Genomic DNA, 23267 nt, shown 5'->3' on the forward strand with positions numbered 1-23267 from the left:
GAACTGCTCTGAACTTGGACAAGCCGGCAGCAGTGGGTTGAAACGCCGAGCAGGTGTGCAGGGTCGCAGGTGTGTGGGTTTCCAGCACAGCCTCCCCGGAGCCGGGAGCCCGAGAAGCGGGGCCCAGCGGGTGGAGTGTCTGCCGACGGCACCTCTTTTCCCTCCGAGCAGAACTGCGAAGTGACAGGGAAGGAAGGAGCAGGAGGTAATGCTCAACCTACATTTTAAGATGAAGGGAAGGCGACGTTTGAAGCTTGTGGAGTTGGATTAGAATGTTACTTCGAGAAAGCTGTTTTCTCAACGTGAGTCTTGGTAAATGAGATATTTCTGCAAATCATGCTCCAGGCTCTCCCCTCAAGAAGTTAAAAAGACCACCAGAGTGAACGCAGAGCAGACGAGAGAGGTGCTTGCAAGAGCCGCAATTCAGATGACTGCGTAGGGCACAGCGGGACAAGGAGAGGGTCCAGACGCGGTTCCCTAAACGGAGGAACAAAGGAGGAGCGCGTCCGCAGTGCGGGCGCAGCTGTGTTGCAGCGACACCCTGGGTCAGGGCAGGGTCGACGTGACCTCACGGGAGCGGCTCCAGGCAGTCATCCTGCAAACACGTGTGTCGGGAAGCCGGGTGGGGAGGAGACACCGGCTGGGGACACCCGGAGAGAATGTTCTCCCTGAGAAAACTCTGAAGTGACTCAAGAAAAATAGGAAATCTATATAAACGGTCAGGAGACATCAGAGCAGCCATCAGAACGCTGCTCTGTTGAAGCGCCTCCTCCGACGTGTGTTGGCGTCTGGCCTTGTGACCGCGGGGCCCACCCGAGGATGGGTGACGGCCAGGCCCACTGTCCCCGGCGCGTGCAGCAAACAGACCCAAGTCCGTAAAAGAGACGTCATAGCCGGTGGCTTCCCAGCCCAGCAGCCAAGGTCGTAACGCCAGGAAAGCCGAGACTGCCATGGAGACAGGCGTGTGATGGCCCCGCGGGTCACGGGAAGACGTGGCAACATTCGGCCCCGCTCGTGCTGAAGGCAAGACCAAACCCTTAGGAAACCGGGGCTGGAGGGTGCGTTCCCTCAGCAGGGACGCCCTCTGACAGCCTCGAGCAGCCCCCCACTTAACGGGAAACGTGGCCACCAGGTCCACCACACAGATCTGGGGTCACCATCCTGTTCCACCCCGTGTTCAAACTGCAGGTTCGGCCAGGGTGACAGCCGGCTCTCAGAGAGGAGGGAGGTCAAAAATCACCGTTGTTGCAACACGTGGAGACCCGGGCCCAGGGCCCCCTCTCAGCTGCTGGGGATTCAAAATGTGGGCGTGTGTGAGGGATGGAGAAGACACACGGGACTTCCGGGGCTTTGTGAGGGAAGCACGGAATAGCTCATCGGCACTTTTGTACCGAGAACGTGCCGAAGTGACGCTGCTTCGGGTGTGCTGAGTTCATTTCATCACCTCTATGGTTTAAATTTGGCTGCTGGAAAATGTGCAATTGCACGTGTGGCCTGAGTCGGGCTCCTGTTGGGCCATGCTGGCCTCGCTGGGGACCCTGGAGAATCTCGCAGGCCCGTGGGAGCGGTCAGCGTGCAGGCCTGCGGTGCAGAGGCCAGCAGCGTGAGCTGGGGTGGCGGGGCCTCGAGCAGCTCGATGTGGCACCGTGGGCCTGGGCCTCTTCCCCTGTCTTTGCTGTCTCCCCCGCACCAAGCCCTCCGTGTGCTGAGAGTGTTTTCCTTGCAGTAGTGGAGAGCTGCGTCTACTGGTCACAGCGCTCGGTGAGTTTCACGTCTTGTCACGCCTCTGCTGCCCCATTTCTAGCTGACCCCCTGAGACTGGGTTCATCACAAAACACGTTGTTCTGGAGCACCCACCCCGCCCCCACCCCGGCGCCCCCCTGCCCCCCGTGCGGAATCAGATGTCACTTTGCACCAACGAGCTGAGTTATAGCTGCCGTCCAGCCGGGCCTCCCCCGACTCGGCCACTCTGCTGAACCGTGTGTGCTCCACCGCCCAGCACTTGTGGCTCCCTCCGCCGCAACCTGCAGGACCTGCCCTTCCCCACTGATCCCCAGTGCATCTCCCCCACCCCCCGTCCTCCTGACCAGACCCTTGGCCTTCAATACCTCCCTCTCTGCTGGGCTCCTGTCCTGTCCTGTGGCTGGAAAGTCCCTGAACCCCCAGTCTCCCTTGTCCACGGTCCAGTCTTGCCAACGCTGTACCTGCTACTTCGACGCTTCACAGATGGCCACTCAGTGCCCTGAAAGCCCCCTCCTGTGGGGGCGGGGCACTACGGGGGGGGCTCAGAGGAGCAGGGCGGCTGTGCTGGGCCTGGAGAGGGGGCTGCCTGGTGGGGGCGCCGGGAGTGGGCAAGCGCTGTCCACTGGGAGAGAGCCCCCCCTTCCCATGCCGCCCCCCAGGGTGTCTGCAGGAGGCAGCGGGCCGGTGGGGCAGCAGCGTGGCCGGGGACCCCGAGCGGGATGTCCAGAGCTGGCCCCACCCTGCTGTCCATGGGAGGGAGGTCAGCGGCTCGGGCAGGGCGGGCCGGCCCAGGGGGCCCAGAGGACGCCGCTTCCGCAGTGACACGGCCTGTCTCCCCAGGTCACCATCATGACACTGACGCTCTTCCCCGTCCGCCTGCTGTTTGCCGCCTGCATGATGCTGCTGGCCTGGCCCTTGGCGCTCGTGGCCTCGCTGGGATCCGCTGAGAGGGAACCGGAACAGCCCCTGGCCTCGTGGAGGAAGTAAGTCGCCTGCCTGTGGGGGCTCCGATCGAGGGCCGGTGTCACAGAGCCAGCCCTCCGCGGGCCAGTCCATCTTCCCCGCCCGGCACCAGGGTCCCCGCCACATCCCTGCCGCAGTCCTGCCTGGGGCTCCTTCCAGGGTTCTGCGAGCCGCGTGTCCGAGCGCAGAGGTCCCCCGTGTCTCCGTGGTACCCTGCCCAGGGCTGCGCGTCAGCCGACGTCTGTCCCGCCCGCTGGCCCCGGCCTGGCCTCTGCAGGTCGACGTCCCCCCGCCCCGGTTCACAGACCTAGGCATTGCCCTCTTTTACATAGAGAACGTGAATAAGCCGCCGCCTGCGGAGGGGCGGGCTGTGGGCACATCTTCACTGCAGACCCGACAGGGACCTCGAAATACTAAATTAGGTCACAGCGCTTTCTCGTGTATTTGAACACCTAACGCTGGTTTTAACTCGCAGTATCTGCCCTCAGTAAAGGGAAGGTTGAGCAGCTGTAAGGATTTCGGTGAGTGAGCGTCTTGGAGGACACCTGTCCTGCGAAGGCCAGGCGCTGGTGGCCTCCCCCGTCCGCGTCTCTGGTCAGTCACAGGGGCGAAGGGTTTATTTGGAACAGAAATGTTAGTTTCGTGCGGGTGCGGGGGTGTGGCAGGAGGGCCGCAGGCCAAGGCTAGCTGCCGCCTGTGTTTTCAAGTGGAGCCTGATGGGGACGCAGCCCCCCGCCCCCATCGCGGGCTGTGTGGCCGAGCCCTCGGGCCAGCAAAGCCTGAGCTCCTGGCCCGGCCCTTCACGGCACAGGGACCAGCTCGGCCCTCCTTCCTCTCCAGTGTCTGAGCTGCAGGAGCGTTGGTGCCCCGAGAGGCTGTGGAAACGGCATCTCTGTGGGATGTTGGTTCTCCGCCGCCCGCGGGCCACGGTCAGCCACGTGCAGGCTGAAGACGGCCGGTTAAGGTTCAGGGGTTTGCTGAGCCATCGCTGAGCGGGGCACAGCCTGGGGCCCCTCACTGTCCCGATGTGCCTCATGTTCTCAGACCTTCCCCAGTTTCAAGTGAACCTCGGTCTCTGCTCCTCCCCGGAAGCCCGAAGGCCCCGAGACCGCCTCCCCATGTGTCCACAGCGCGGAGCCTGGCCTGGGGGCAGGAAGCCCTCTTCCAAAACCATGAATGCGTCAGTGAGTGAGAGAGAGAGGGACGGGGAGGGAGGGGGCTGGGTTCCTAAGCTCTTTGGAAATCATGCTTTACCTCGAGGTGTTTCTTGTATGTTTTAACTAAAATATGATTTTCGTATCAAATATATAATCAAACAAAATAAATCTAGACCAAATAAGAATCAGAATTTCAGTTTCACTGGGTTGAGAACCCATGGCTTGAAAGCCGAGACTTTGTGGTTGTGACAGCTCACAGGTGACCTGACTCCCCGTTCCCTCTGTTCTGCTCTTGGGCTGGGCTCCTGCCCTCCTGTGCCCCCGCAGAGGGGGTTCCTCACACCGCAGGGTCTGTCTTTTCAAAACAGATGAGAAGGGCAATTTCCATGTCCTCTGCTGGCTCCCGTGGCTTTTCCTGTCTGTGATAATGATGTGCTCGGTCTCATCGGGCAATAAAGCGGCCAAGCTGTTGGGTGGCTGCAGCCCACTTCACAGGTGCCTGTGTGTGCGTGTGTGTGAGGTGCATGTGTGTGAGTGTGTGGTGTGCACATGTGACACGTGACACGCCCGCATGCACGTGTGATGTGCACGCATGACGTGTGTGTGATGTGCCCGTGTGTGTGTGATGTGCCTGTGTGCGTGTGCGTGATGTGTGTGGTGTGCACACGTGATGTGTTTGACACGCCCGTGAGCATGTGTGTGTTGTGCCCGTGTGTGCGACATGCACGCATGACATGTGTGTGACGTGCACACCTGGCGGGCCCTGCGCAGGGAGGTGCGGGGGTTTTGTAAGTTTCTCGGGAACTCTGGCCGTTCAGGTCCGTGGGGGCTGACTGCATCTTTTGTATGTGCACATGGGTTTGAGTACGTGTGTGTGCATAATGCATTCGAGTGTATGTGCATGTCTGTGTACGTGTGTGTGCACGTGGGTGCACGTGTACTGGTGTGGACCCCAGCTGCATACGTCGCGCACGCTGAGTCCCCGCCGCCTGGCGCAGCCCTCGGGGTGTCCACGCAGCAGTGTTCATCGAGAGCTCAGAGCGCGGCCCTGGGCCGGGTCGGGTCTCCGGGGAGATGAGCACAGACACCGGGCGCTGAGCTCCTCAGAGGAGACGCGGAGACAGCAGCGGCTGGGCTCGAGCCCCGGGGGGCTGGGAGGAGACCGGCTTGAAGTAACAGGGTCCGGGGTGGAGGCACCGTGCCGGCAGCTGGGGGCGCCTTGTTTCGCACCGCGCACAGCGGTGCGGTTTTGAGTAGATTGGTGCTGCACTGGGGAGGCTTTTTGCTGCACGTAAGCGTCATTCAGACTTTCCAAAAATATATCTTAGGTTTTCAGTGAGAGGAGGAATGACACAATTTCATAAAAGACACTTGCTGTATGTTTCAAAACACAAAGTGTTGTAAAAACCGCAGCATCTTCTTACAAAACCCGGCCAGCAGGCTGACCCCTGAGCCAGGCAGGCTGCTCCCGTGGGCACTGCCCTCGGCCAGCTCGCGGTCTGGGAGGACGGTGTGACGGCCACGTCCCGCAGGTGGGGGGCTCAAACCGCAGGGATTCATTTCTCAGGGTTTTAGAGGCTGGAAGTCAGAGATCAAGGTGCCGGCAGACGCGGCGCCTGGTGACACCTCCTCCCGGCTGCAGACCCACCTTCTTATCCATCCTCTTTCTCTTTTTTAAGGGCAGCGGTCCTGTCGGACCAGAGCCCCTCCCCAGGACCTCACTGGACCTTTTTACCAAATCTAGTCGCACAGCGGGGGTTGGGGGCTTAGGGCTTCAACATAGGAACCTGGGGGGATGCTTGCCCGAGTGGCCGTGTGGGGCTCCCACCCCCAGATCTGAGTCTGTCTCCTTGGCGACCCTAGGATGCCGCGTGGACACAGGAGGCTGCAGCCCGAACTTGGACTTGCTTTTTGCTTTTCTCTGCTCTCCTGGGATGCCCTCCCCACCCCCCACTCCCCGGTGTCTCAGCTTGGAACTGCCCCCGGGAAGCCCCGCAGCCCAGCATCACCTCCTGCCTGCAGCCAGGACCACCCCTGCTCCTGGCCGGCCTGTCCCGGCACTGACCACCGGGCTCCTCGCTGCTCCAGGACAGGCCCAGGCCCCTCTCCGATGTCGGTGGTTGGGGGTCCCACCAGCACACAGGCCAGCCTACACCCCTCCCAGTGCCAGCTCCTGCCCCATCTGTGAGCGCCCTTTCGGAGCAAAACCATTTGAAACGTGCAGGTCTGTGTTCTCTGCTGTGTCTTAAAGTCCCAGGTGGGCCGGGCCCGGGCTGCATGGCTCACACACCTGCCTGGTCGGGGGCCCAGGCCTCCGCAGTCGTGCCCCAGGCGAGGTGTCGGGGGCTCCTGGACCTCTCCCCATCTGGACCTCTCCCCATCACTCTGCTTCTCCCTCCCCCCGGCCCCGACTTCGTGTATCCTGTGCTCTCCTGGTGAGCTCGTCCAGGTCTGGGACACCGACCACCGTCCATGAGCCAGCAGCTCTCCTCCCGCCAAACCCCGAGCTTGTCTGTCTGTGGGTGACCTCAGCTCAATGCATCTGAACTGGACAGCTGGCTCCCATGTCCCTGCCTGTTCTAGCTACAGCCACTCCTCCACCCTCCTCACTGGGACCCCCCACCTCACGCCTCCCACCTGTACTGCCCTCAGAAGGCCCTTGACCCCTCCGCTCCACCCACCCCCCATTGTCACTCACCTGAGTTCCCGGAACAGCCTGCCAGCTGCCCTCCTGCTTCCTGCACACCTGCTTCGGGGCACAGCTCCCCTCCTGCTCAGCCCTGCGGGGGCGCCCACGTCCGCATCCCCAGCGCCTTTCAGCACCCACCAGGCCCCCAAGATGTGCCGCCCCTCCCGCTGTCCTCCTCCCCACTCTGTCCCCACTGAGGGTGCCCCTGCCTCAGGGCCTTTGCACGGCTGTCCTCCCTGTGGCATGAGCCCCACCTAGAGTGTGCAGCCTCAGCCCTGCCCCACCACTTCATCCTGAGCCGCCTCCTCTCTGTTCTGATCCTCCTCACCTCTCTCTCCTTCCTGTTTCACCTTTTCATGGACAATGTCTCTTTTTAACTTAGTGTCCATAATTCACTAATTTTTAAAAATTCTTACTTCCCTCACTAGAGGGTGACAAACCTCAGCTGGGCAGGGCTGGTTGTGGGCGCTCGCTGGGGACGGGGTGAGTTCTCTCACTTTTGCCAGAATGACGCAGGAAGGCCAGGTGGTGGAGGCCAGCCCTGCCGCCCTCCTCTTGGCCCCCACAGGCCACTCTCCCTCATGTTGGTGGCTTTTCCGCCGTTGCCTGCATCACCCTGGGCAAGAGCGGGCTGCTCTGGGCCTGTTGTGGATGGGCCCCAACCACAGGGGCACGAGGTGGCTGCACACACAGGGCCACGTGGCAGGAGACAGCATCGCGCCTGCATCCGGGGACGTCAGGCCGCCCGTGGGAACTGAGGTTGGGGAGTTTCGCCCACAGGTCTCTGCTCCTGACCCCGGCCAACTGCCCCTCCACGTCCCGATATGTGTTTTAGGTGTTAATGATGATTTTCTGTTGAAAACTTAGACGCTTAGAATGCTGATCAGTCCCTTGACAGTCTCATCTCTCTGATCTGGCTGTGGGCCCCGCTCTTTGCCTCAGGGTCCCTGCCGTGTCCGAGCTGCGGTGGGTGCCACGTGGCAGAGCCAGCTTCGGTTTCCTTGACTGACTGAGAGAGTCGTCCCAGGCATGTTTAAACAGCCAGAGGGAAGAGCGTGCAGCTCCTCTCCTTCCCTGCTCGGGACGTTTCGATGACCGCGCCGGCGGGTCCGGCTGGCCTGGACCACGCGCCGGATGGGTGGGCCCCGGCCCGGTTCTCCTCGGGTCGGCGTGGCCCCTGCCGGGCTGTGGGGATCAGGGTGCGTCTGCTGCCAGCCTGGCTGTGACGTGGCGCTTCTGTTGCAGGGTCGTGGACGTTCTGCTCAGGGCCATCATGCGCACCATGTGGTTCGCCGGCGGCTTCCACCACGTGGCTGTGAAGGGGCGGCAGGCACTGCCCTCCGAGGCCGCCATCCTCACCCTGGCACCACACTCCTCCTACTTCGATGCCATCCCCGTCACCATGACAATGTCCTCCATCGTGATGAAGGCGGAGAGCAGAGACATCCCGATATGGGGAAGTGAGTGAGCCCCCCGCCCCCCCGCTGGGAGTAAGTGAGCCCCCAGCCCCCCCCCGCTGGGAGTGAGTGAGCCCCCCGCCCCCCCTGCTGGGAGTGAGTGAGCCCCCCGCCCCCCCCCCGCTGGGAGTGAGTGAGCCCCCCGCCCCCCCAGCTGGGAGTGAGTGAGCCCCCCGCCCCCCCCGCTGGGAGTGAGTGAGCCCCCCCCACTGGGAGTGGGTAAGCCCCGCCCCAGAGCACGAGCCCCCATCCTGCTGGGAGGGAACCCCCGCTTCTGGCCGGTGCAGGTCACAGCACAGGACAGCACGCACCCACGCAGGTCACATCCGCCCACGTGAAGTCGGCGCCTGGCCTTGCGTCCCTGTTCTCTGTTGTGACTTCTGTAATACCCTTGTGGTCTTTCTTACTAGCACACAAGTGCCCTCGGCTGTAATGTGCTGAAATGCTTCTTCAGATTCTGATACGAGCGCGTTACCTTATCACACAGAAGTTCCAGAGGCCGGGCTCAGCTCAGTAACTGTCCCAGTGCGTTAGTTGTAGCTGCCACCCGGGGGCGCCAGGACTGCGCTCCCGTCAGAGGCTCGTGGGGCCCCAGGCGTCCTGGGCTCGGGGCCGCCGCCTCTCCATCTCTTCACCGTCACATGGCTTCTCCTCCGTGTGTGTCCGTGTCTCTTTCAAGGACACCTGTCATGGGATTATCCAGGGTGACGCCTTCTCCGGACCCTCATTAATTCCATCCGCAAAGAGCCTTTCTTCCAGCTGAGGTCGTGTCGCGGGTTCTGGGCGCCCCAGGTCCACCACACTGCGGCCGTCTGTGTGCCCCTCGCTCTTCAGGGAAGATGCCTTCCCAAGCCCCATGCCCCGCACCCCACGCCGTGGCCGAGCAAGCACTGCTCAGGCTGCCTTTCGGGGGTCGGCCCACCTGTTCCCGCTTCTTCTCCCCGGGGCTCCGTCTCCCCCGTCCCCCTGCCTGGCCCAGCCTGTGCTGCCCACGTCCTCGCCCACCGGCCTCTCCACCTGTTAGTCTGAGCCAAGTCGGGTGACCAGTGTGTCACGCTGAGCACGACGGGGTGGATTCAGGGGCGGGGCTGTCTGGGCAGGAGGCAGGCAGAGCTCTGGGAGCCTCGCTGCCGTCCTGACCCCTGACTTGACCCTGAGCCGAGTGCAGAGCGGCCCCAGTGGCCCAGCCATCGTGGTTGCCGTCCCTCTTGTCCATAAAGCATGACACTTTTGGACCTTTTGAAAGCTCACAGCTTTGGTGAAGAGGTGATTGTTGAAAATATTCAAAATGCATTCACAGTTAGATTTATAAAGGCCAGTTGAGTGATCAGACCGGTGACTTTTTCCATTTTTCCATCATCTGGTTCCTCTCTGTAGAGCCCGCTGCATTTACAAACTCTTGGAGTTTGGTGCTCAGGTCCTGATGGCAGCGCCTGCCACGCTTCCTTTTAGTAAAATGGGGGTCCGAGCTCTTGCTGCAAACGTGGCTCGGGGCTCGCGGGACGGAGGCCGTGTTTTCTTTCTGTCCTCAGAGTGCACGGTCCTCCAGGGTGAGGACCGGTGTGGTGCCACCCGAGACGCACAGTCTGGGCTCCCCATCGGCCTGAGCCCAGAGAGCCCTTCTGCTTCTCTGCCTTCAGCTTCCAGTTCATCCAAGAGGCTTAAAAAGCCTCTTCGTCAGTGTTCCCGTCTTTGCCATGTAGACAGAAAAGGGAGACTTCCAGGTCTGGCCGGTAAAGCCCACCCCGGCCACGTCTGCAGGCCCCTTCCCCCCCCCGCCCTCCAGGAGGGGACGCCGTGCTCGGGGCCAGACAGTGAGGAGCCTGAGAGATGGTCGGCCGGCCACTTACTTCTCCGTCCCCTTGTCCCTCTGGGCTGTTCCCCCCGAGCCCCCTTTCCTTCTCACGTCGTTTTGAGCGGCGTCAGGAATAGTTGGCAAGGAAAGGTGAAGCAGTTCCAATTCGGTGAACAAGCGAAGTATTTCAAGACGTCAGAAAAAAACGTCACTCAGGTCCATGTGCCTTCGATTTTGTGAGTCCCATGGCCCCAGCTTCATGGAATTTTATTCTTTTAAAAAATGTTTTCTCTTTACTTTTTGGAAGACCTCCAAGAAATCAGTCATGAAGTACTGCTCCTTGCCAGTGGTGAAAGTGCTCAGAAGGAAGCTCCAGGCACGCCCTGGGCGCGGCGAGGCGGGGCGGGGGCAGGGCAGGTGGGCGGGGCCCGCTCACTGTCGGGTCAGAGTCTCCACTTCCGGGAAGTGCCTTCCCACCTTCAAGCCGTCCTCCGAGAGGACCGGCGCGGTGGCGCCCCGGCCTCGCCAAGGGGGTCCTGGGCTGCCACGCCCGCTTAGGACGGGGCCTGTGTGAGTGTCCCGGGGCCACCGTGACAGACGCCGCAGCCCGGGCAGCTTAACCTAGAAAGAAATGTACACTGTCTCACCACCCTGGGGCCAGGAGCCCAAAATCGAGGTGTGGGCAGGTCGGTTCCCAGGGAGAATCCGTCCTGGGCCCCCCCAAGCCTTTGCTGGCCCCCAGCTGTCCCGGGCATCCCCCGTTGTGGCCGCATCTCTCGTCTTCGCCTTCGTTGTCACATGGGCTCTCTCCCTCGGTGTCCGTCTCGTCTCCCTTCTTCTGGGGCCAGCCGCTGGTGAAGGCCCACCCCTGTCCAGGACAGCCTTCTCTTAACTTGACCGCATCTGCAGAAGCTGGCACCTGGGCTAGGACGTCAGCCTGTCTTCCTGAGGGACACAGCTCAACCCACAGTGGGGCTGGCGGGGTCCAAGCCTCACGCCCCAGGCCCTTCTGGTTCTGGGCCTTTCTCGCCTTCCCCGGTGACACAGGTGACCAAAGGCTCTCTGCTCCCTGGAGGGTCAGCCTCGTCCTTCTCTTTCTCCTGATGCGTCATCTGTGGAGCTGTCACTCCTGGCCCAGGAGGTTGTCAGGCTCCCTGGCATCGTCTGAGTCCACGGGACTTCGGTGGTTCCCCGACTCCCTCGTGGTCGGGCGCCTGCAGCCTCACATCTCCCTGGTCGCCGTGGGCGGCCCCCCGTCGGCCACTGCCCCACCCGAGTGCCCCTTCCTCTCTTGCAGCTCTGATAAAGTACATTCGGCCCGTGTTCGTGTCCCGATCAGACCAGGATTCCCGCAGGAAGACGGTGGAAGAGATCAAGAGGCGGGCGCAGTCCGGTGGGAAGTGGCCGCAGGTGTGCAGCCCTGCTCACGTTTTGAGCAGATCTGTTCTTAAAGACGGGAACTCAGAGACTGGAGGAGAAAGAAGGCGTGTGAGGGCAGGCCTGCCCTCCCGGAGGCGGGGTTTGTTTTGCTCCGTTTTACCTTCAAGGAGGCGAATCCAAGGAGGTGCTTGGGCTCCGGAGTTTTAGCAACAAAAGAACTAGTGAAAAGCAGGGCTCAGGCATCTCGAGGTCCCAACCACCTTTATTAAAAACGAATCTTTTTGTCCGTTCTGAGTTGGAAAGAGCTGACCGCCCCGTCTCCCTGCACAGTCTCGTGCCCGAATAGTCAGTGAGTCTGCAGGGCGTGTCCACGCACTGCTGAAGCCCTGGCTGGGCTCCCTGAGACGGCTGCCTCCCCGGGACATCGGGGAGGCTGAGCTGGGCTGCGAGGCGGGGCCTCTGCTCACACTCCCCCCGGTCGCATTTGACGCGAGCTGTAGTTCTTGTTTGCTTTCCGCTGAGCCGACGCTGAGCAGCTGGAAATCCCACAGAACTGTGGGGTTCTGGCTGCTCAGAAGACATCGACGGCCTGGCTGGGGGCACCCACACCCGTGGATGGGCCGCCCCGGGGGCCGTGGCTTCCAGGTGCTCTGGCCGCCCCTCCGAGTGTGGGTCGACCGCCCTCCACTCAGCTCACCTGCCTGACTCTCGGGCGGGCCTGGTGGGACCCGTGCTGGCTCCAGGGCCAGGAGTGAAAGCGGCCTCACGGCTGGACCTTCCAGCACGCGGGGGAGAGTTCGCTTATGTTATGTCACTGGAAGGCAGCACGAGAGAGTAACCGAAGTCCCAGAGAGGACGGCGGCCGTAGCCGCTGGTTCTGTGGGCGTTGGCGCTGCTGGCCCAGCGCCCCGGCCCAAGGCCCCATCCTCGGCCAGGGCTCCCCGCCTGCCCCCTCTGGGCTTGTTGGGTGCCTGCCCCGGGCAGCTGTGTCCAGTCCTCGCGGCAGCCGTGCGGTGGGCAGGACCGCCGCCTGTTTGCCAGCCCCGCCGTCTACGGGGACACGAGCTGGGCTGCTTCCCGATGGTAGTAAAGCCGGTCGTCAGAGAGATCAGTGGGCGCTTCCACAGGCACGCTGCCCTGTTCAGCCGAGTGTGGTCGGAGGGTCAGAGAGGCGCTGTGAGCTCTGAACCCGCCCCTAACGCTGGTCTTTTTATTCCATTTCAAGATAATGATTTTCCCAGAAGGCACCTGTACCAACAGGACCTGCCTGATCACCTTCAAACCTGGTATGAAGTTTTCTTATTTCCTGTTCTCCTTGAGCCCCTCACCCTGCCAGCGCACCTAGGCCTGGAGGCGCCCCCGTGCCTGTGTGCCACCGCCCCGGCTTTCTGAGTGTCCACGCGGGCACGGCGCGCGGGCACCGCCGGCCGCTGACTGGGAGGGCCTGGCGGAGAGGCCTGTTCTGTTCTGAGACCCGCGCGCGAAGGTGGGCGGAGGACCTGCCGCCCAGAAGTAAGACGGTGTCCCTTGCCCCGCAGGCGCGTTCATCCCGGGCGTCCCCGTGCAGCCCGTGGTTCTGCGGTACCCAAACAGACTGGTAAGTGTGCTTTCCTGGGCACAAGGGTCCGTGCAAATTCCCGGGGAATGAGAACTGTGCGGCGTCCCAGCGCACCGCGTTTCCGTCAACCCCGGTGTTCGGAACCTCCCCTGGCACTCGCTCACAATGTCCCACTCCTGTGGGTCAGGAAGTGGTGGCTAGTCTCGATCCGGACGTGCTGGTGTGAGACTCCTGTGCCCTCAGCCGCTCTCACTGCCCAGCTCACATGCCAGGATGTTTTGAAATTGAGAATCTTTAAGTCCCGAAGGCCGGAGGCCCGGGGCAGCCGCTGGGACTCAGAGGTCCTGCCGGTCTCATGGGCCGGGGGGCCGGGACGAGCCTCCCCTGTGCATCTGTGACCCCCTCCAGCAGGGCCCTCAGTGGACATGGGGCTCTCTGAGCTGAGGGGTCCCAGGCTCGTGCCCCGGCCCTCCTGGGTGCAGGTGCGCCGACTGTCACTCAGCAGAGGATGAAAGGTGGATTCGTTCACACTGAGCCTCCTCTGTCCACTGTGTCTTTCTGACGGTGCCAGAGAAACGTGGGGCATGGCCCGGGGGCTCTGGAGTTGCCGGGGCAGACGTGGCAGGATTCCTGTGACACCTGTGCTCACAAGGGGCTTTCGGGCCACCCGTTTCCCAGCCAAGCCTGTCGGGTCCAAGGTTTGCGCCCTGATCCTGTTCCCGTGGGTGTGGACAGGCCCAGGAGAGCGGCCAGGAAACGGGGGCCAGTGAGAACCAGCAGATGTGACTGTTCTTGTGACTCTGAAGAGGCGTGTTCGTTAGCCAGTTTCTGAGAGGGAGACTCCGCCGTCAGTGTGTGGCATTCTAGATTCCCCCTTTAAGTTTTGACTTATCTGAAGCACGGCACTGGGTCTTCTGGAGCGTTCGGCTCGGTTGTGCCCAAGCAGGATGTCTGCCTGTGCTCACAGTCTGTGTCGTGTGTTTTTCTGCTGCTTGGGGTTCGAGCCCAGACCTGCGCAGTGGGCGGGGGGAGCTGGCCAGGGAACGCGGGAGGCTCTGTGTCAGGGGGGTTGCCAGGGGCCGTGGGAGGGGTCCAGGTGGTGTCAGGCCCACAGGAAAAGGAAGCCCAGGCTGGTGACGTGACCAGTGTCAGGGGAGAATTGGAACACGTGTCACCCCTGTCCTCACCTGGGTGGCTGGTGCAGGGCTCAGGCTGAGGATGGAGAGCTGCAGAAATGCCCCCACGGGGCCCTGGACACACACGTGGTGGGGGAGATGTGGCCCAGCAGTGCTCTTTCCACCCCCTCCTGAGCCCGGGGCTGACCTGCCAGTGTCTCTGACTGAGAGTCTGGGCAGGGGGACCTTTGGGGGCACAGGTGGGTGTGGAGTTGGAAGGAGGCTGCCAACAGCGTCGTGAGGCTGGGGGGTGGTGACGGGCAGGGCAAGGCCTGCAGAGCACGTCTGAGAGTCAGGCACACAAAGCGGGCACCCGTGCCGTAGCCTGAAGGTGCCATGCATACCGGAAGGAGGGGGACAGTGGGAAAAGGGTCGGGACTGGGTCTTAGGTGGACGCTGGAACTGGTGACCTTGCAGCTGTGGGAAGAGAGGTGAGCATGTCTGGGGGGACCCGGGGGCAGTGAGATGCGCCTTCTGTCCTGCCCCAGAGTGGACGTGAGTGATGAGGGAGACCAGCATCCCTGGGGTCCGAGGTGGGCTGAGTGGAGGGCCAGGCGAGGCGGGCTCGCCCGCAGGAGGAGGAGGGACGCGGCACATGCGGGGTTCCCAATCCAGATTCATCCGCACCTTTCTTGCCCCCAGGACACCATCACGTGGACGTGGCAAGGACCTGGAGCGTAAGTCAGACCCCGTGCTGTCTTATTTGTCCTGTCCTGCGGGAAAGCGCAGGCCCGCTCGAGTGACTGCCGTGCCGATCACTGTAGCAAATGTGGACGCGGAGCACGTGGCCCGCTGCTGCTGGACCGCAGCTCGGTTCAGCCCCGTGAGGCTAATTCAGCTCTTGCAGCACGAGGCTGGCCTTTCTCACACTCCTGGATTCCGGGACTTAACTTAATTGTCTTCAGCCGTGGCGGGAAGGTAACTGAGCACGTCTCTTCCCGCCTGTCTGTCAGCTCAGTGATCACCATCACATTTCGACCCCAGAGAAGACAGGGGAACCCAGGACCCACCTCTTGTGTGGCTGCAAGAGGCACACAGGGGTCCAGGTGCCAACGTGTGAGCTGACGTTCAAGAGGCAGTGGTGCTGCCACGGAGGCAGGAGGTGGAGGGAGGGTGATGAGGAGAGTGGGGACTGGGAGAAGGCCTAGGGAGGAGGCCCTTTGGGTGCTGGTGGCCTGGGCTTGGGGCTGGAAGTGACAAGTACACTGTAGGGCCTGTGTGGTCTGCACTAGGGCTGCCTGGGGACAGCCGGGGGGTGGGGGGCAGCTGGTGGGTACAGCCAGGGAAGGGGACAGCCAGGGAAAGGGGGGACAGTGGGGGGGCAGCGGGGGGGGGACAGCCAGGGAGGTGCGTACAGCCAGGGAGGGAGGGGGGACAGCCAGGGAGGGAAGGGGGACAGCCAGGGAGGGAGGGGGGACAGCCAGGGAGGGAAGGGGGACAGCCAGGGAGGGAGGGGGGACAGCCAGGGAGGGACGAGTGTCAGGTGGATGAGGGTTCCTGAGCTGGGGGCCAAGCGGGGGGCTTGCAGGGCTCACTCAAGCAGGTGCAAGCATATTTAATAAGATCAGTCAGGCTGTTTAACAGAAGGGGCTTTGCCACTCAGCTCAGCTCGTTACCGTGTTTTGAGGTTCAGATTTAGGCTGAGGAAGGCTCAGCCTCCCCCTCTGAAGCAGCATTGCCTGCTCAGTAGTGCCCTCTGCAGGGGAACGGGGTCTGCAGATTCTGCTCCCAAGCTGAGAGTAATTTGACTACAAGGAACTGAGAATCTTTTAACCAGTGGTGTAAATCTGTTTGTTTTTAAGGTTGAAAATCCTGTGGCTCACGCTGTGTCAGTTTCACAATCAAGTGGAAATTGAGGTTTGTAAAGATACAGTGTTACACAAGGTTCCGCTGGAATGCACCTGTGGATCCAATGTCATCTGCATGGTTACAATGTTCTGTTTATCTCTGTAGATACAATGTTGCACAGTGTTAATGCTGGTGTCTGTGCAGATGCAATGTCACAGGTGTTCCCCTGGATGTAATGTGACACAATGCTGTGTTGGTCTCTGCCCAGGCACCATGTTGTGTCCTCTCTCTTGCTTTGAACCCTTTCCATTTCTCATGGCTCCTTAGAGGTGCTTCCCAGTGGTTTTGCATCAATCACTTTGTGTCTCTTGTGTGACTTTTTATCCATCCAGATAGGATTTTTAAATCAACAGGAAGTTAAACCTTCATTCTTATATCATGGTTAGCATAGCTTAAGGGCATGTGAAATTGACACACATGCAATTAAGGATTCTTTTGGCTTGTATCTCCCCCTGATCGTAGCACTGCTGAAATCATACTGCTGAATTTATCATTCCTCCACCCTCTGTTTAATACTTGATCAGACCAGGTAGACTGCCTCCCAGTTTTCAGCCCATCTCCAAAGTCACGACACCCCTGCTCCCTGCTCAGATGAGGATGGTCCCGTTCACACGGCCTGTGAATTTCGCTGAGTAGATAAGGAATCGTTTATTTCCTTAAAAGGGGAACTAACTTGCTCCTCCTACACCTGAAAGTGAAACATGAGTTTTACACAACGTAGAGCGTTTGATTGCTGCCTCCCAGCAGGCACCACAGAGTAACACTGACTTCATCAAGGGGCCCAGCCCTCAGCCAGGCTTTTCATTTCAGTAGAACATAAGCCACTTAGTTATAAAGGACTGAGCCAAAAGGGCCGCGGCCCGAGTCCAAGGGCGGCAGGCCCACCACGCGGGTGTTCTTATGTGACTTGTGGCTGGCGGCTGGGAGGCAGCGGTGGGGAGGGAGACGCTCTGTGTCAGACCTGGTGTCTAATTTCAAGGGTTGAAAAGAAACTGTATGGCTTTGTAAATCCCTCTGAATTCTTTCCTGTGCCACTCTTATCAGATGCAGTTGACATAGTTCTAAAAATGTAGCCGTGCATGGAAGGCCGTAACTACAGGACGAGAACGGGTGGGAGGTCGGTCAGGTCTGCGCTCATGAATGTCTGCGTTAAGGGAAAGGGGCTTGGTGGTGGCCTTCGCCTTTCCTGCACGGAGTGCAGCACACTGCGTGCACGTCAGTCATGCAGCACATGCTCCCGAGGTGACTCTCTGTGCTCTCCAAATGCGGCAGGTGTCAGCAAGCTATGAGCAGCCATTTATTTAGAAACAATTTGCTGTTATCCACAACACGAAACTGAGACCTTTAGAAACGGAAGCACATGCGTGATTCTTCTGCATCCAAAGATTAAGCCTGTGTGTGAAGTTATGATACGCTGCGCTGGCTTCTGTGTCAGGGGAAGTGACAGCTTTGAAGGGGATTCTAGGGGCAGGTGCCGACAGATCTTAACTTGTCGGCCTCGCGATCGTCACTTGCGGGGCGACGGTGGGGCGGTGCTCATGGTGCTCACGCAGGTAATGCCGCTCCTCTGTGTGCTCAGTTCCTGCCCGTGTACAGCCCCTCGGAGGAGGAGAGGAAGGACCCCGCCCTGTACGCCAGCAACGTGCGGCGCGTGATGGCAGAGTGAGTACACGGCCGGCCCCCGCGGCTGGCTGGCGGTGTCCACGGGACGCCCCGATGCCCTCGGCCTCCCTGAGTGTTCACTGCTCAGTGTTCATGCCCAGCCGCCCGCAGCTTTCCTCCTCCACTGTCATCTCATTGCTGTAAAAGCAACCAGCAGCATCGGGAAGATGTGCTCGGCCAGCCTGGGCCAAGTAAAGGCCAGAGTGTGCTTGGCTGCACACTTTGTCTCCTGCTTTTGTTGAAGGACATTTCTGTTTGTCCAACATTTGGAAGGCGGTTAATTGCCACTGAATCCTACAAATTGCACCCATTCCCGTCGGTCATTGGTCTCCCTAGGGGCCACGTCCGTGTGCATCCCCGATCTCAGGCAGCAGGGCCACGGTCAGAGCGCTGGCCTGCACAGACTGGAGGGTCTGGGGTGGAGCACCCTTGACTCTGCTGTCTGTCTGTGTAATGCCATTAAGGCTCTGATTCCATCCTGCCGAGCTGGGTGTGGCATCTGATCCTAGCTGTGTGCACCTGATCTCGTAACATGCCTCCCATCACTTCCACGACGGCACGCATGCGGTTGCAACATCCTCAGTGTCTGTTCACACAGCTCCTGGCTTGTTTCAGGTTGCGGCAGCCTTGGCCCTCACCCCTGACTGCCTCCATCCCTCCACGTCTGCCCTTTCTCCTCTCGTCTCCCAGGCGGGGGCTGCCTCTGCGTTTGGCCACTGCAGTGCTGGGAGGGGCGCTTAGACCGTGTCCCCCGTGGGGAGCACGCAGCTACAGGGGGTTGGGGTGCTGCCTCTGCCCTGGTGTGACAGGTTCTAAAGGAAGCCCCACCTCCTCATGCGCGCCATCCCCTCTTCGGCACATCCCGTGGGCCTGTGCTGAGCAAAATCACGTATTCACCTCAACACACATGAATCAAACTCAGCAAGGAACTCAGTCTGCCCACGCGCCCCGCGGAGTGTTAGGCACCAGGTGTCCAGGGGAACATGCCCCCTCCTTGGGCTCCCGCCCCCGGGGAGTCCATCACCCTTCCCTGAACCACACACCAGGACGCAGAGCAGCCAGAAATCAGGATACACTTGCCCCTGGGGAGACAGGGTGCTCGGGGTCACTCCCGATGAGCCTCTTGATAAAGAAACCATATCACAGAATCACAGGCCTGACAAGTTAGACGTAATGTTTTTTTTTAGTTTATGCTCAAATAAATTAACTATTAAATATTTTAAAATATGTATTCTAAAGAAACTCTTATGACGCCCCACACTCTGTTAATGGAGATGCACCGTGTTCAGTGGAGAAGGGCAGATGGCCCGCCAGGTGCACCCTGCCTCACAGCGCAGCAGGACTCTGGAAACACGGGGGTGGGCTGCCACCTCCCTGGCCCTCAGCCCCACCCAAAAATGTGCCTGGGAAGGGCCCACATCTGGGCGGGCCCCAGCGTCATCTCGCCCCTGTGGGATACTCAGAGAGCTCCCTGCGAGGCTCTGCCTTCTGTCCCCACTCGACCAGGCCTTAGTGCCCCAGGGGCGTCTTAGCAGCCACGGAAGGAAGGAAGCCTTCGAAGTCTCTGCTTCCTCGTTACCTGGCCGCACGCGGCGCTGCCGCGGCGACAAGGAGCTGCCGGCATCCCCGTCCCCCGGGACCTGTCGGCGGCTCCAGGACCCCCAGATGCCACATCCCGTGTGTAAACTGGTGGGGGCGGGGGTGTGGGCCCCTCAGGTGCCGAGGGCCACCTGCACCGCCAGAATGCGGGACGGCCCAGCCAGTCCTTGGGCTGGGGGCGCTTGGCGAGTTTCCCGTCGTGGATGTGCTGTCTAATCTCAGGGAAAAGCCGCTTGTCAGGGACTCTGACAAGCTGTGCAGAACGGCTGAGCTCTGACTCCATCTGACTTCAGGGCGGTGCCCGCCCTGACAGCAGTGGCCCCTCCTGCGGCAAAGATGTGTTGAGCTGAATTAAGCACCCCTGTGGGCGGCGTCACGCTTATAGCACCAGACGCAGGCCAGTGGGCAGAAACCACGTGGCACCGCATTAGCCACAAAGCTGGGGCACCCCAGGTCCAAGGAACTGAAGTTTGGGGTCGGTGCTGCATACGGACGCTCAGCATCGCCCTTCCACACACCGTGGTGTCCAGAGCCCTGGCCACCCAGTGACTCCCGTTAAAACTCCTGCTGGTGGCGGGGGGTGGGTATGCTCATCCCACAGGCTAAGGGAGGAGGCTGGGCTGAGGGTCTGGGTTCAGGAACCACATCACCCTACCCGCAGCCCCGCTGTCCTGTCCTGTCTCCTCCTTCCAGGTCCTGCTCAGCTGGCCCAGATGTCCCTTCTAGGAGGGGACAGATGGAAGGGCCCCACTCTGGTGGGGGGCGCTGCTCCCCGAGGACATGTGGCCACCCCTGTTTGTCGCTCAAGGGCGTGACGGCTCAGGGAGGACAAGACGCCCTCTGGTTGGGGGGGAGCTGCCTGCACCCTCTGACCTGGAGGGGGTTTGGAAGCGAGGTCGTTGCTGGTGTCTCGGCACGTTCCTCCCGTCCAGCCCTTGTGGGTTTACCCGCAGGAAGGTGCGACGCAGTGCGCCCTCCCTCCATTCCCAGCCCTCGGCACTCGCTTGGTCAGAGTGTCCGTAATCCGCCTGCCAGGCTGGCAGGGGCAGGGGCGGCAGGGGGCGCTCGAGCCTGGAGTGCGAGACCCAAAGACTGCTCAGCCGGTGTCTTCATGCATTTGTGGACGTTAGTCTTGCCTTTAAACGCAGCCTCCCTCCTGATGCCAGGTCCTCTGGTTCTTTCTCAAGGTCAAGCGTTGATAGCCGCCCCCTCACAGCACCCCACCCCCAGCCCTTTAAACCCAGGGGCTGCACCGTGCAAGGCCGCCCACGTCTCGACTGCCCCTCCGCGTCTCAGCCGCCGGGTGGTTCCCATTCTTGGGAAACTGGTTCTTTTCATGACTTCACTTCTACTCTAGACACGACCTGTATTATCAATTTTTCTTTTAATGTTTAACCAAAGTAAGTTTTACGGAGGCTACAAACTTAACACAAGGAAACCTCAGCAGAAGTGTTGTTCACGACGCAGGTAAATAACTCGGGTCCCACAGAAGGAGGAGCTTCCTTTTTAAAACGCACCCATTCTCGTGAACAAACTGCTCGTGGATGCCAGGAGGGTCCCAGAGCGGGGGGGGACGCTTAGGTTGGCAGACGTCACGGCCACAGGGAATTCTGCCATCAAAGCTGAGCCCGGAGAGACCGCGTGGAGGGTCGCGGGAATCGGGGCCTGTGTGTGTGAGGTCCTCCTGGCTCTGCTGCCCCGAGGGCCAAGGGGACAGTGGGGGCAGCTGCGTGCAGGGCAGCTAGCGGGGGCGCCCTCCTCTCTTGCAGGGCCCTGGGCGTGTCCGTAACTGACTACACGTTTGAAGACTGCCAGCTGGCCCTAGCGGAAGGCCAGCTCCGCCTGCCCGAGGACACCTGCCTTCTAGAGTTTGCCAGGCTGGTGAGGGGCCTGGGGTGAGTTCCCGGTTATCCTTCCTCCTGAGGGCTTCAGGGGGAACGGTGGGCCCTGGAAGGCGGTGCCAGGTGGGGGCTGTGGGCACTTGCGACAAAAAAGCAAGATTGTTCAGCATAGGGGACAGCCTGAAAGTGCCACTGAGAGGCCTCTCGCCAGCCCAGAAGCTTCGTCAGGCCCCCGCAGGGTCCCCGCCGGGCACTCGGGGACCGAGCTGGAGGCACAGGCAGCAGGCGATGGGGAGGTACTTGGTGGTGCTTCTTCTGAGGTTTGGGGTTTTTCTTTTTTCAAACACCAACTTCATTCGACGCAGAAGTAAGCGTCTTGAGCCCCTAATGGTCGGCACCGCCGTCTCTTTTTGGATGCCTGAACCCCCGCCCCGCCAGGACCGTCCGGGTTCACAGACGGACCTGCCAGAGGGTGGGGCCCACACACCTGAGTGTCAGTGCGTGTGCAGACGCTCACGCCGGACACACCGGACACGCCGTGCCCAGACCAGCCGTCGTCTTGAAGGCTGGCTGCCGTCAGTCTCTAATTCTAGTATCTTTTGGCTCTTCAAACATAGCGGTACATCTCCCTCATTTAGCATTCTTTAAATCTTTCCCTTGTTTTCTGTGTAGGCTAAAACCAGAAAAACTTGACCGAGCTCTGGACAGACACGCGGAACGTGCTGGGGCGAAGCCGGGCGGGAGGGTGACGCTCCCCGAGTTCGCCGCGCAGCTGGGGGTCCCCGTGTCGGAGGCGCTGGAGGACCTGTTCTCCCTGTTTGACGAGGTGGGGCCCTGGGCTGGGGGCAGCTATGTGCCCCAGGACGGGTGCATGCTGCAGGCGACCCCAGAAGCGGAGGGGGATGACCCCCCCCGCCGCCCCCCAGCCACCCTGTCTTTGGGGTGTTTCCTCCATGCTTTTAAATGCACATAGAATTTTGGCTTTTAAATCAACGTTTGCTGATAAACATGCTTGTAGTTTGGGTTTTTTAAAGACGGTGGCTAAAGGCCTGTGACATCGCACAGCCACGCTGGCCTGGCCCGCGGCCCCTGCCCCAGAGGCCTCTGCCGACCCTGTGTGGCCAGTCTGCAGAATTTCTGAACAGCGGCCTCCTCTCCTGAATGGCCAGGGGTCCCCTCAGCCTCTTGTCTGGTGCGTGGGCTTCTCCCTGGCACAGCACTCAGGCCCTCCTGCACCCGCACTTCGGCAGGGAGACACACTCTGGCTGAGCAAGGAGGCAGCGTTCACAGCCCCTCGGCCCTCAGGGCCCCGGGAGGAGCGGGCGGACACGGGGCCAGCCTGTCAGGACCACGACTCCCGCACACGCGTCACCGCACAGACACGCGTGCTGAGCCCTGCAGGAGCCGACCCGCGGCAGGGGGTGTGGCGGGCTCCTCCGGCCGTGACTGTCCCACGTTAACAGCACAGCGTGTCCCAGGCGACAGTGTTGTGTGTTCAGAGTGACAACACAGCGTGTGCCGTGGGACCACAGGAGCAGCCGCAGTGGCCTGTGGTAGAACTGAGGCGGGTGGGGTGGCCGCTGGCACAGGAGACCCCCCAAGAGTTTGCAGACTGTGCAGGAAGCTTCAGCCACCTTGGAGAAACAGTTGGTTGTGAACATTCTTCCAAAACACTCTTCACTCATTTGTTGGCAAATGCCCCCAAGTCAGAGTGGCCCTAACCTCTTAGCTAACAGCCAGCGATGGCGCTGAGCCCAGCTGCCCGTGCCCGCGCGGGTGGCGGGGCTGGCGCCTGACGGTGTCTCTCCGCAGGGCGGAGGCGGCGAGATAGACCTGCGGGAGTACGTGGTCGCCTTGTCCGTCGTGTGCCGGCCGTCCCAGACCCTGGACACCGTCCGGCTGGCATTCCAGGCAAGTGCGGCGCTGACGTGAGTTGCATGTGCAGGGACGGGCTTGTGGTGCGTCTGTAGTCCCTGTGACACTGGCACACGGGTTATTTGCCCCACTGCTGTTTTCACGGAAGCATCTACGGACCGTTGTTTGTGAAAGTGCCCGCGAACCTCTAGGCAATCTCTTCCTGGAATCGGTGGTCCATGCTTGGAAGGAGGGCTTGGAGGAGGGTCTTCCTGAGTCCAGGGCATCTGAGCGGGACTGGTGGGTACCACACACCACCGTGTGCAGTCCCGCATCTATCAGCTCTTCCAACATAGCCTCCCCGTTAGCCATTGATGGAGGAAAGCAGGGCTTAGGGAGTTAAGGTGCTGCCTGCCCCAGCGGAGCCGAGCCAGGCCCTTCACCATGGGCGCAGAGAGTCTGGGAGCCGGAAGGCCCGTGACGGGGTCCCAGCCCACCTGCAGATTCACCTGGCTGCCCTGAAGGCTGGGCTTGCCAGGTCAGTGA

General features: G+C 61.1%; 1 protein-coding gene across 2 annotated transcripts in view; it reads left to right on the plus strand.

Moving 5' to 3' along the window:
* Window positions 1-23267, plus strand: part of LPCAT1 (lysophosphatidylcholine acyltransferase 1) — a 43031-nt gene that overhangs the window by 13664 nt on the left and 6100 nt on the right. Inside the window, exons 1-12 of one of the 2 annotated variants that reach the window (XM_072958893.1) lie at window positions 1727-1761; window positions 2584-2726; window positions 7798-8012; window positions 11102-11214; window positions 12410-12470; window positions 12723-12781; window positions 14560-14594; window positions 15720-15774; window positions 17345-17427; window positions 20796-20921; window positions 21540-21693; window positions 22680-22778. In XM_072958893.1, the coding sequence (XP_072814994.1) occupies window positions 2593-2726; window positions 7798-8012; window positions 11102-11214; window positions 12410-12470; window positions 12723-12781; window positions 14560-14594; window positions 15720-15774; window positions 17345-17427; window positions 20796-20921; window positions 21540-21693; window positions 22680-22778 (1134 nt within the window). In that variant the 5' untranslated portion in view covers window positions 1727-1761; window positions 2584-2592. Of the gene's footprint in view, window positions 1-1726; window positions 1762-2583; window positions 2727-7797; window positions 8013-11101; window positions 11215-12409; window positions 12471-12722; window positions 12782-14559; window positions 14595-15719; window positions 15775-17344; window positions 17428-20795; window positions 20922-21539; window positions 21694-22679; window positions 22779-23267 lie in introns of those variants that run through there. The other variant, XM_072958892.1, reaches the window with a different exon arrangement.

This window comes from Vicugna pacos, chromosome 3, assembly GCF_048564905.1.
Source record: "Vicugna pacos chromosome 3, VicPac4, whole genome shotgun sequence".
In the NCBI taxonomy this organism is placed as follows: Eukaryota; Metazoa; Chordata; class Mammalia; order Artiodactyla; family Camelidae; genus Vicugna; species Vicugna pacos.